The 13,155-nt window shown below is 39.5% G+C and overlaps 1 protein-coding gene across 2 annotated transcripts in view; it reads right to left on the minus strand.

The window, feature by feature from the left end:
* Window positions 1-1,496: 1,496 nt before the first annotated feature.
* The window catches only part of SCAF11 (SR-related CTD associated factor 11), a 46,393-nt gene continuing 34,734 nt past the window's right edge, over window positions 1,497-13,155 (minus strand). The window contains exons 11-15 of one of the 2 annotated variants that reach the window (XM_069852091.1): window positions 8,345-10,846; window positions 5,968-6,200; window positions 3,160-3,378; window positions 2,605-2,724; window positions 1,497-2,246 (exon numbers count right to left, since the gene is read on the minus strand). In XM_069852091.1, the coding sequence (XP_069708192.1) occupies window positions 2,118-2,246; window positions 2,605-2,724; window positions 3,160-3,378; window positions 5,968-6,200; window positions 8,345-10,846 (3,203 nt within the window). In that variant the 3' untranslated portion in view covers window positions 1,497-2,117. Of the gene's footprint in view, window positions 2,247-2,604; window positions 2,725-3,159; window positions 3,379-5,856; window positions 6,201-8,344; window positions 10,847-13,155 lie in introns of both variants that reach the window. The other variant, XM_069852082.1, reaches the window with a different exon arrangement.

A 13,155-nucleotide genomic window follows, 5' to 3' on the forward strand; every position in this document is an offset into this window, starting at 1 on the left:
TGTAAAAAATATAGTTACTGATCACATGCTACTCTGATATTCTTCATTATGTTTTGAAATGCAGTGGAGCATCACTAACTTATCTTCCAACCAGGAGCTGCACAACAGACATCAATGACTCCCAGTTCAAGTCCTCCATCACTCCTTCTCACTGCATTTCTACCTCTCCTCTAAAAGAGAAAAAAAACCCACAAAATATTTATCTGGCTCCTGAAAGGAGCTTTATAGCAAGGCTCAACTATATAGAGTAAAAAGATACAAAAGGTCATTAAAATCCAAAAATTCAGAGAAGAAAAATATAATAAAAATAAGTACGCACGGCCTGATGAACCAGGAGAGACATAGCAATTTGCTACAACACTTCTCAAAAAGTGCTAACCAATTTTAGCTTAAAATAGTTCAAGAGATCACACAAATTGCTACCACACTGTAAAACTGAGTATTTTGGAAATTCTAAAAACTGGCTTGACTGTAGTAGAAGAAGTATTATCGCTAATTTACACAGTGTTTTTCTTTAGGCACACGAGAATAAATACAGACAGTCAAATGCTTTATTAAGTCTGTAGAAGGCTAGAATTAAAACCAAGCGAGCAACTGTTGTGACAAACCTCACGGTTTTTACACGTGTCTCTTGATATAACCATGTGTGTACAGGGCTGCGTATCCCTAATTGCATCCTCAGGCTACTGCAAAAGTTACTTTAAAGGTAAGACTGTTTTCTGCCAAGAACAGTCACTTTGGGAACTACTGGCTACTATGGGACAATTTCTCAGAAAATCTGACTGATACTTTCAGTCAAAATGGTTTATTTGTACTTTCGGGGCAGGGACCTCAGGCTGGAGCAGAGGCCAGGCTGAGCTGACACCAAAGGTTGGGCAGGACTGGAGGGGGGAAAAGCTGAAATTTTAATAGCACTGATGAGAAAAAATATTTCTATCTCAAAGTAAGGCTCCTTCTCCACTCAAATCCAAAGGGATCACAAGCTGTTTTCCCTAAGGAGCATGCAGCAGCAACCTCAGTGATTCACCAGCCCTTCCTGCTGCTACCTTAGTAACCTCCAGTTTTACCTCTGGAGTGTTTTACTCTTCCCTAGCACATTCAACGACCCCACATCTCACTACATAACCACAGAGAAGTGCTTGGGGAAGCAGAAAAGCTGTTGCATGTGACTTTAGGTCAATGATACCTGTCTGGTGATCCACCCTGCAGTCCCTAGTCAACAAAGAGAAGTATTACAGCTAGATTGGCACAACTGGTGGTCTCTGATCAGGTGGGAGCCTAATAATAAATTCCAGCATTCCTGATTTTATTTGAAGAAGAAACCAGCTCGTGGTTCTGGACATCCAGCTCTGGCACACTAACTCCCTACTAGCTCACAGCAGGGTTAGACAGGAACTGAGGTTTTCAGTTTGTGGTGACTGAGGCTTTCAGCACATAAAAGCTATTCAAGTTCATCCCACTACCTCGAAACAAATTGAAAAACGTCACAAACAAAACCAAGCAGCATAATTTTTATTTGGTGTTACAACAGATATGCAGCACCCGTGCTTTTGGGCGCTGCATTTTACTGTTCAAGATTTTTCTTTTTAAAATCTAAACAGTTGCCCTGTTCAGACAACACCATGTGCTTTTTTTATATACACATCGTGACCCCTGCATTCAGCCTGTCCAGTTAACACTAGAAATATTTGTCAAGACAATACATTATTTTATCTTTGCTATAATTAGGGAGAAATCAAAAGAAAAACTTTTATCTGACCGATTACATGTACTGTACATACCTGTTCCAAAACCAAAGTACTCAGATAGGAGCTTCTAATTTAATGCACTGTTATTCAAGTCAAAATGCTGTACACCTAAATATCCACACAATCGTACATTCCTAATGATTCTTCTTTACACCCTTATTTTTTTCTTTAGACATCTGTTTTAAAAAAGGGATAAAGAAGTTGCCCTGTAGATCTATATTTCTTTAGAACAAAACATTATATACTACATTGAAAAATAATTTTATCAAAACCAGATTCAAATCCCTGTTCATGTACAATTTTCAGTTAACGGTTCGTGTTGAAATTGCACTTTGCGGAAGGAAAAAAATTAAAAACTGAAAATATGTTCTATTTCCTTTCACAGGAGACTGCCTCTTCAGGATTTTTCTTCCGCGTATGTTTGTATTTGTCTACATACGCTTTCACGAGATTTGCCACCTTTGCAGAATTAACTTCTCCACTTTTGCTATGACAAACCTGCAACAGTTTTAAAGAAAAACCAATGTTTAAATTATTTGTTGATCTGCCACTGGTCCACATTATATATCTTCCAAGCACCCCAGGTTTCTCCATCTCAAGCAGAACAACTTCAGAAACTCTTAATACTTCCCAATTGCCTCTCATATACCTCTGAATTCCCATTCAAGTCTCTCATAGAATGAAAGAGTTGTGTTCTGAGGAGCTAAGAAAGCTCCCACAGATGAAGACAAAGATATTTTTGCTTTTCCTGTTCCCCTTCCCAGCAACTACCAGTTGTTCCCACAAGATTAAGAAATCCACCCCAAACACTACTTCAATGGAAACACATGCATTCCAGATTACGAGATCAACTTACTTTATCTACAGCTTTCCGCACAATTTCTTTATATTCTTCCTTAGTGATGTCTTTATTTTGGTAGAAAGGTTTAATAGCTAGTTTCACCTCTTGTGCTGCTTTTTCTTGAATTAACAATTTCTGATGAAAAAAACAAGTGTTATTTTTTCACTGCCTGCACATTATCCGTATCAATCACAAATTAAAACTTTTCCTGTAAAGTTTTACAAAAGACTACAAAACCATGCTGTCCTTGCTCACACATCAGCTTTCAGGAGAGCTGTGTTTAGTAAGAACAGAATGTTGTCCCACAGCAATTAAAGTAATATTCATAATGATGCTGCTTTCACGAAGGCTACATTAAAGCATCAGCTTGCTAGTTTATGTCCTACAGTTGCCACAAAAGTCATCACATGCATGAAGGTACCAAGCACATTACACAGAAGAGGTATTGTCATAGCTTGCTGGTTTTTAGTGTTTCACAATTTATATATATAATAAATAAAAACGTTCATAAGTATTTAATATATAAATATATAAGATGGTACACAAATATACTCTGAATTTTGAACTTGCCTGGTCTTTCTTCGAGCTATCTGCACTGGCTTCCACTGTTACACTTGCTTTGTTTTCTCCCAATTTTACAGCAGCGTTAGAGCTCTTGATGTGACTTGATGACGTTGCATTACCCGAACTTGGTCCCTGAACTGTCCCCGCATTTCCCAGGACTGCTGTTGGAGCAGGCAAGGCTGGAGCACTCATGTTATTACTTACATGAGCAGCATTTGGAATACTCTGTTTCAAAAAGTTATCAGCAGTTAATACATTATCCTTCAGCATGAAAACACGCCTTTCTAAACTCTCAGAAGCTATACAAAACGCATCAACACTACGTGCTTTGGTTCATTAGCTGATTTCCACACTGTCTGTTACTGTGGAAGGTACACACATCATTTCAGATCTATTCAAAGAGAAAAAAGATAAAGCTTGAAAAGTAAGGCATCCTCCGGTGTGGTTGCTAGAATCTTGGTCTGGTCCCAGTGGCAAAGCAAGCCATGTATCCTGCAAACAGGCGCAGAGTGTGTTAGCACAAGAGAAGCAAGTTCAGGGCTGCAGAACCTCTCTACTTGTCACAGGAGTGCGCAGAAAGCCCTGGTTTGTACATTGGAGTAACTTTTTTTTTTTTTAAATCATCACTTAAACACACATACAAAAAATTACCTTAAACCACACTGTCATTCCTGCATCACAATGATGCTGCTTTGCAAACATTTACTTTCATGTTTGTTATCACCTTGAACTTGCAAATGAATTTCAAATGTAAACACACCTATAAGTCTACCTGGGGCTAGAGATGAAATGCAGGCTGAAGCACCAGGGGCAGTTCTTCAGGTAAAGCTGGTTTTTGTGCATCTCCACACACCACCAACAGACCACAGGCTCTGTTGATACTTTGGAACTGGGAAATTAAGTGGGTCTCCGACCTCAGACAAAGGTAATTTCTAGCAAAAGCCAAGAATGCTTCCTCCCAGCATGTTTCTAGCAGGCTACCCTGAATGCTACATTTTTGCAGGTAGTCACCGTTACTTTTTCCACACCTGCATTTATCCAGATGGGAAATAATGAAAGAGGAATTTGAGCTCCTTGGAGTGAACACAAATACTGAGCTGTTATTAACCAGTACGCTGATGCTCATCAGTGCACTCTCACTGTCTTCCTTTTAACAGGAAGAACAGGTGGAGCCCTGCAGCATCCAGTAATTTCTATTATGCTACCAAGGACTTTCCCAGTGAAAGCTCAAAGAAAAAGCAGCAGCACCCAAGAGCATTCAGGTTCACATATTCCATTCCACAAAAGCAGGTAAGAACAACAGATTTAACACAGGCTTTATAAACAAATAACTGCGTTTTGGAGCGATACTCAGTCTTCATTGGAACATATTTATTGCTGCACTAGATACTATACTTCAGAGGTTTGTATTAGAGGTTAAACCTACTGAATTTCCAATTGTTAAAATACTTTAGAGAGAGCAGGCATTAATCAAATCAGCAGGCAACCTACTGGCGTTTTAGTTCCAATACCACCTTACTGTTTTACCCTGCAGAGTATTACAGTATTTCATATGGCCTGTAATCCTACTCAGTATTTCCCTTAGCACTTAACTCCTTTTGTTCTAAATTAATGAATGTGAATGGTTAACAGCAGCTAAAAGTGAAAAGAATGTAAGCCCTTTATTAGTTCACTTCAAATCTTTAGAGAAGATGCATGAACACAAAGGATTAAAAACCATTACTCTGGGACACTTTTGCAACCTGGAATGAAGGGGAAAGTATTTTAGGTTAGAGTAAGAAGCCTGCAAGAAAAGAAAAGCACAAACCTCAGTCAAACCCTCAAGAGTCCTTTATACATCACAGATGCAGCATTATATCTCCTTGCAGAGCCATGCGTTCTCCTGGAAGTTGTTCCTATTCCTTTCCTTCACATAAAAGCTCTTAATATAAACAGCTGGCTACAGGAGGAGCTCACATACACAAAGGCTGCTTTAAGATAACTTGAAGGGACAAAAAGGTTATTTGACCTGCCCCAAGCATAGCAGAGTCTTTTTGAAACTGGAGAAATGAAGGAGGAGTTAGGTCTGAAACAAGGCATGCAAAACCAGCAGAATTAGGCATGAACGGGAAAGTAAAACATACCAAAGAAAGCTTGGAAATTATTAACAAAAAGGCTTAAAAGTTTAAGCAGAATAAAAAATGTGTGTGTAGGGAAGCCACTGAGAATGACAGGTGGGAGATGGAAGTGTGGAACAAGTGGGTGCCATGCGGTACTTGATAACTCTCCTCTGCTGATGCACCCCAGGGGGATGAGAATCACAACAGAGGTTGGGGTCACTTCCTACAGGCTGCTGAAAGGGGATGCAGGCATTTCCTAAAGCTTTAAGATTAGGTTTTGGAGGGGAAAACTTAGTTTTGGAAACAGGGCACTTACAAGAAAAAGGTAGTGGATTGATGAAATTTTTCAGTGTTCCATGACCAGCTGGAACACTGTTTCCACAAAATCCAAGTTATGGTGTTGTGTCTTATTATTTAAAAGCTCTAAGCCCCCCAAACAGCCCATATCCTCATGGATACTTCCACTTAAAATTTGATGTGGGGTGGAAGAAGACAGGCAAGAGAAAGAAACTGCAAATACAGATTTATCCAAACTATGGTTCAAGAATAGAAACCCTGATATGACTTCAATAGTGCTCTTGCCATGGCTTCTGATAAAGCATACCTGCAACTGTTTTGGATCTTGCTGTGTAGCAATGTAGTTGACTTGTTGAGATGGTGGGGGTGGAGGTGGAGGCGGAGGTAATCCCTGAGACAAGTTTGTGGGAGCAGCTACCTGTATAAGAGGCACTCCGGTAGGGAGATGCATGGGCATTGGCGGGTGGATGTTGAAAGGATTTTGTTGCATATTCATCATGGGAGGATGGACGCCCACCGGATATGGAAACATATTCATTGGTTGGTGCTGTGCATTCACTTGTGGCATTACATTCATTTGTTGCTGCATCATATTTATTGGTAACTGAGAACCATCACTTTGCTGGTTGCCTTGGTCTTTGAGGTTTGGATCTATCAAAAGGAAAAACAGACAGTATGTGAAGTAGAAAATCCCTACTTTGTAGAGGAGAAGCCAGGTATCGAAACTCTTAATGAAGTATGGAGTATCAAAAGCTTTCCATAATCCGAATATTTTAAAGATATTGCATGACATTATTAGACAGCTCTCCTCACCAGCCATGTCATGGGGCCAAATGCTAGTTTGAGTTTAAAAAGTTCAGGTTACTATGGAAGCCTGCGTTTTGAATTTCCATTTTCCTCTACTTGTTCCTAGAGGACAAGTAATAAATTGTTTCATCATAATGGAACAGTAACTCTTCACAAAAGAGCAGGAAGACACTGTAACCTATCCAGCTTCTGCAATTGCAGAAGGTTAGTTGTACCATATCACAAATGCAATTCTTTGCATCCCTTTGCCTGATTCACACATGCTCACTGTACATTTCTGGGACCTACAGAAATACTCTGCCTTCCCCCCCCCCCCCCCCCCCCCGGAACAATAAATTACCCTCAACCAATTTCAAAGATGTTAACATTTGGAAAGTGTTGCTCAAAACCCCTATAATGTACAACAGGTATAGGCTACAAGTAAAAATAACCTCTTCGGATGGCATTTATTTAAAAAAAATTACTTTAGTATCTCATTCCATCTTCAACAGAAGCCAAAAAGTTAAAAGATATAAGCAGCAAACCTTCCGAAAGTCAGGAGACTGGTTCCAAGAAACAGCTGAGTAGTTATAATTCAGATGTCCTTCCTTCAGAATCCCTTCCTTGAGGAATGTTGTTGGCTAATTCACGGGACTGGGATTTAATCCCTTACATTTCACCCCAAATCACCTTTTTTAAATATCCCAGGATAACAGAATCACTGAGGTCAGAAGGAACGTATTTGAGATTCCTTAGTCCAACTTCCCTGCTCAAGCAGGGGCAGCAAAAACAGGTCGTCCAGGACTGTGTCACCCAGGAACATGTCATGATGCCAAACTTAGCTAATCTTTTTTGAGAGACCGTTGTGCTACTCTCAGCTGAATACAGGTTCCAAAAGTGAATGCAACAGTGTGATTGTTCCTGAACTATGCACAACAAAATCTGCAAATCACACCACATTTTCAATTAAAGGTCTGACAAATTTTGCCAGCCGCACATTGAAGGCTGACAAAGTTGTCTCAAAACTAAGAAGCCACTGATGCAGTTGTTTCTGAAAAGAAGGAGAAAACTACTGGTGTAAAGGATGAAAATAGTAAGAAACAAAACAAGGAGAAAGTGGGAAAGTTCAAGCATGGTTACTTTCAGAACTGGATTTCATAATTTTAAAACACAATTTACATCTGCCTCAAAAGATTAATGCCTCAGAGCATTAATCTGATTCTGAACTTCCAAGAAGTCATCTACAATCTTGCCCACAGTTAACTCACTTTCTACCAAAGTTTATTTTCATCAGGGCAGTTACCTCTTAAATATAAACCAGTAAAAAATACCAGACTTCTACTGAGGCTTTGGGGGAGTTTTAATGCTGAAGTACAGTAAAAGTACCAGTTTGGCATTTATGTATCTCCCTAGATCTTTTTAAGCATTTGAAGAGTGATTTGTCATGTCTAGAATCTACTGTGTGGGTCTGCAAAGGAAAACACAAGTCTCCTTGAAGAAAATTAGCCTTTTAAAAGATGTGCAGGTAGTATGTGTAACCATGAAGAGGAATGACTTTCTCTACAGTGAACTTGAGTAGAATTCTTCAGATGCATAGATTCATAGATTCAATTGCAGAATCATTTGGAATAGTTTGGGTTGGAAGGGAGCTTAAAGATCATCTCATTTCAATGCCTCTGCCATGGGCAGGGACACCTCCCACTAGACCAGGCTGCTCAAAGCCCCACCCAATCTGGCCTCAAATACCTCCAGGGATGGGGCATTTACAACTTGCATGGGCACCCTGGTGCCTCACCACCCTCATCGTGAAGAGTTTCTTCCTAATGTCTAATTTAAATCTTCCCCCTTCCAATTTAAAGCCATTACCCCTTGGTCCTATCACTACATGCCCTTGTAAAAAGTCCCCCTCCAGCCTTTTCATAGTCCCCCTTTAAATACTGGAGGGCTGCTATAAGGTGTCCCTGGAGCCTTCTCTTCTCCAGAAGAGAAAACTAAAAACCTAGGAATACCTTGTTCAGCTGTTTCCTCTTGTCTCATTCCCCATCCAGTCTGCGGGCTTGATGAATTGCGTCCCCTTCTTGAATAATAATTCTGCACATCAGCAGGTAAAGTCTTTCTTACAGCCCAGCTGGATGCAGATGTCCACCCAGACCTGTCAGCAGGCGTATCAAAAGAATAATCTTGTTCATTCTTACGCTTGTATGGCTGATGTTCTGGGAACCTTGAAGTTTCGTTCCCAGAACCATTTGAGTTCCCTGAGAGAGGTTTTCTACTTTGCCAGTGATTTTCACTCTGGTCTCCATACATGAAACCACCTCTTCCACGGCCACCTCGACCACGATGACCTCTCCCTCGATTTGGAATCCAACCTGAACCAAAGTTTTTATTCCAAGAATGTCCTGAATTATCATGCCTGCTGTCTTCCCAATGTGGTTTCTCTCTCTCTCTGTTCCTGACTTCAGGAACAGAGTTTATCCTTTCCATCACCCAGTCTGGACAATCATTCCTCCACTTGTCTGAAGAATACTGCTCATCATTGTTCTTCTCTGTATTGTCCTCTTTTTTAAGACTTTCATTCTGTTTGTCTTCATCACTTCTTCTGTATCGATCATTTCCCCTGGGACTCCCCCAGCTGTCATTTGCCCATCTCTCTTTCCATCGAGGTGAATGACTGTCCCTCTCATTTCTAGAGAATGAAGAACCTTTACTTCTTGTCCTAGATCGTGATCTTGACCTGGATCGTGACCGTGATCTAGACCACCTCCTGTTTCTTCTCCCTCTGTCACGGTCTCTTCTTTGACTATCTCTGTCACCGCTTTGAGATCTAGATTTTTGCCTTGGAGATGAACCCCTAGTTCTTGACCGAGAAGATCTCCTGCTTTCCCTGGCAGTTTCCCTTTTGGGAGATCGAGATGGTGTTTTTTTCTCATCTTTGAATACCTCTCTCTTTGGAGAACGAGATAAGGATCTCCTCCTCTCCCTCACAGTTTCTTTTTTGGGTGATCGTGACGTCCTGTCTCTGGTTATCTCCCTCTTAGGAGACGGTGACTGAGATTTCCTGCCCTCTCTCCTAGAAGGAGACCAAGTTGTTGATGGAGAGTGAAATCTAGATCTTCTAGTTCGAGTCTTTTTATCTCTTCTGAGTTCTGACTGGCACTCTCTTTCTTGAGGAACAGTTTCCTCTTTTTCATCAGGAAGTCCTGAAACTGATGTACAGTTTCCCATGTCACACTGTAAGGAGTTCACTCCTCCTTGCTCTATACTTTCAACTGGTGGTAACGGCTCAATCTGAGGTTCATTCTGGTCACTGCAAAATGAGTCACAATCCATTGGTATCATTTCATTGTTATCTTCACCAAAATGTTTATGTTCAGCATCTGCCTGCGGTGACTCTGAAGTTCCACTTTCTGGTATGGCGTTCTCTTTTAAGGACTGTTCTGATGTACTGACCATAGAAACACTGTGTATTATCGTATCTGGTTCTTCATCTTGAAAAGTTTTAAAATTTTGACTGTTTGTACTTTCACAGTCTACTACTGTTTTTTCTTCAGCTTCAGAATTGTCTATTTCTATGGTTTCTGGAATCTCTGGCAATTTGCTCCCGGTGCTCTCTAATGGCTCATGTTTTCCCAAAGGCTCTGTATATTCCAATAATTCATTTTCTGGACTAGCTACAGGTTCATCTATTTTTGTCGAAGTTTCTTCTTTCTCCATGAATTCATTTTGAAGACTACACAATGTCAGATCTAATTTTTCAGAAGCTGCATGGTCGCACACATCACCTCTGGGACTAGCAACTGTTTCCATTTGTTCCAGAGTGTTTTCACAGACATCATAATCCTTACGATCTACATCTTTTTCAGTAACACCTTTTGCTTCAAGTTCCTGACTTTCGGTCCCTGAAGATAGTACTGGAAGCTCCTGCTCAGAAAAACATGCATCTGTGTTGCCTGAAGTATCTTCATCCTTGTCACATTCTCCTGTAGTTTCCTCAATTTCTGCATGTTCACTACAGCTTTCCAATCCATTAGCAGATTCTACTTCTGCATTATTTTTCTGGGGAAGGTTTGTGTTATTGCTTTCACTATCTGACTGCTGCTCTTTATCTAACATTAGAACTGCTTCAGACTCAGCAACGTCATCATCTTCCACTGAATCACTGGATGCTTTTGTAGAACGTGCAGAACTTCTCAGATTCTTTTTAACTACAGGTGTCTGTTGTTTAACAATCTTTTTTGACTTTCTTTTTGGAGGAGCCTTCTCTGATTCTGAAGGAGATTTATTCAGAGATGAGTTACTGCCATCAGATGCACCGCATGCAGAACTGCTTGAACAAGGCAAGGTCCGAGATTGACCCAGTGTCTCATTTTTGCTGTTTCGTGCAGATCTTCTTCTAGGAGTAGTGTTAGCCAATTTCCTTTTACTTCCTCTAGTGCCAGAGGAGCCAGAAGCTTGCTTTTTTTCTTCACCTTCTTGGGTACAGGCAACAGCACATCCTTTGCTTAAAGATTCTAATAAGAGCAGATTACATTAAAGTTTGTTAATAACCATTTATCCAAGCACAGTTAAGAGCACAAAATGACCCACTTAACAGATAACCTAAAATAATACAATTTAAGATCTAGTACGAAATGCTGCCACAGCATTTATTTTCACTGCAGACATTTTCCTTTAAAGAACAGACTCAAGTTAACAAACTGACATGTCAGACATCTAAACACACGTTATAAAAGCAGTATCAGCACAGCTACATGGTCAGTAATGGCATTTACAATGAAACATTGCCTGGCCTATTGGAAGTAAAGTCTCAGTACTACAGAAAGTGAAATTTTAAGTGGCCATCAGTGGATGATCACATAGGAAGCAGTTAATTAGAGGTGATTACAGCACACCTTTCTCCAACCTAATTTCAGACAGTGCAAACCTATTCACCAGTTTTAAGACAGATAGGCAAGTTACTTTGTGGCACCAAGTCTACTTATGAAACACAAGCCTCTTTTTAGCATTCCTTACTACTTCTAAAATTGTAACAGAAAAGCTACACCACCTTTGGACTTGGATCAAATATGAGGCATTTCAGTTCACTGAATCATTATTTAAAAACATTTTTATCACAAAAGAACTGTGTAACACCAACTTAAACCATAACGATATTTGTAGATCCACAACACATTTTCAGGTCAAATTAGTAAAAAGACTATTTAACCTAACAGAATCTAAAAACCTGCAGCATCTACAGGGAAGATTCAGACAGTACAGTTACATTACAATCACTGATATTTGTATGTCTCCTTGCACAATCCTGGAAGCAACTGTCAACTGCTATTTTGAAGAAAAACTGCATGCTTTAAGTGTGACAAAGAGATGTAGGGGTTTGTGTAAAAATAAAATAGATTTAAAAAGTTTGTGACCATCTTTCAGGCAAAATTTAATAAGGATCACAAGAACCAGTTTGCTTTACTTTTATGTGTGCATTTTCAGTATTTTCTTCATTTTTCTCCTATCCTCTACCTGTGTAGAAAGTCCCAGCATCCCCTGTTTTGTCCCTCTTCCTGTAAGAGAAGGCCTTGCTCCTTTCTCCTTTATGTGTATCTGCCATGCATCTCTAACGGTGTTCAGGTTAGGTTTCCTCCTTGTTTTTGTTCTTACCTTTTTTTCTGCATGTCTTGTCTTTTCCTCAGTCACTATACAAACACTGAATGGGGAAGGAACACCCACTTAACAGAATGTGACCAAAATCCTCAAGGTACATCTCCACATCCATCATTTCCTATTTTCACTACGAAACTCAAAGACTATGTCTTACTTCCTGCATGGTTCTTACCAGTGAAATAAGAAGTCATCAAGTCAAACTTGAAGAGGACTTAAAACTTCTGTGTCAACATACTACAATATTTTAAGACTCAATCTTGATGACTGCCTTCCACTTTGTCCACAGTATAAATAATACATTACAGTAAACATCTGAACTTTAAGTGTGGTGAGAACATATGGAAATATACAAAAATAACTTAAGAATTTAATGATGTGTCCTGTTAGCTGACTAATTTTACATTTCAAAATCACACCTTTAAGAGAAGTAGAATGCTTACATAATCAAGATAGCAAATGAGAAAAATTTGTTCTAAATATAAATTTGAGAACAAACATATTTGAAAAAAACCCCTTCCTTTTTTTTTGCTGTCAAGACTCAGTTTCCTGCCTCTCCCAAAAGACAGTGTAAGGGATTTTGTTCCATGTTCTGCCTTAGGAGTTGGTGATGTTACCGATATTTGTGGATCAGCTGCTGATATCATCAATAGCAATTACTCAATGCGTATGTTGAAAAATAAATTTGGAGCTTATTTTAATATTCTTTGCCTTTCTGATGAGAGGAAAAAAACCACACTTGGTTCGATTTTGGTTTTTCTAATGCTTCTAGCATATATTAACACAAAAGCCTGACTCACTAAGTAGAAAGGTGAAGGGAAGTCAAGAAAGATGAGCTAACATATAAACTTATTACTACTAGAAGTAATGGTTAAGCATCAGTTAAATTGCACCTCAAAACAGAGGCCAGAGGAAGTTACCTAATAATTTTTCCCTGGGGAATGCATCAGTGAAATAAGTATCTTCAACAAGAATGCAGAAAAGAAATGAAACATCTTTCTCATGATCTTCTACTGCTTGCTTCTTTCTAGCGGTTTACATACTTCCTTACAGTTTTAGCAAGCCAAGAAACCCAAATCTCTTATCTCTTTGCCTAACAGTCAAATTGAAGTGGTACAATTCCCAGTTCAAAGAAGGTATTCTCTCTTGCTTTATAGAACAGCACTCCTTT

This window comes from Phaenicophaeus curvirostris, chromosome 1 (assembly GCF_032191515.1).
Source record: "Phaenicophaeus curvirostris isolate KB17595 chromosome 1, BPBGC_Pcur_1.0, whole genome shotgun sequence".
Lineage (NCBI taxonomy): Eukaryota > Metazoa > Chordata > Aves > Cuculiformes > Cuculidae > Phaenicophaeus > Phaenicophaeus curvirostris.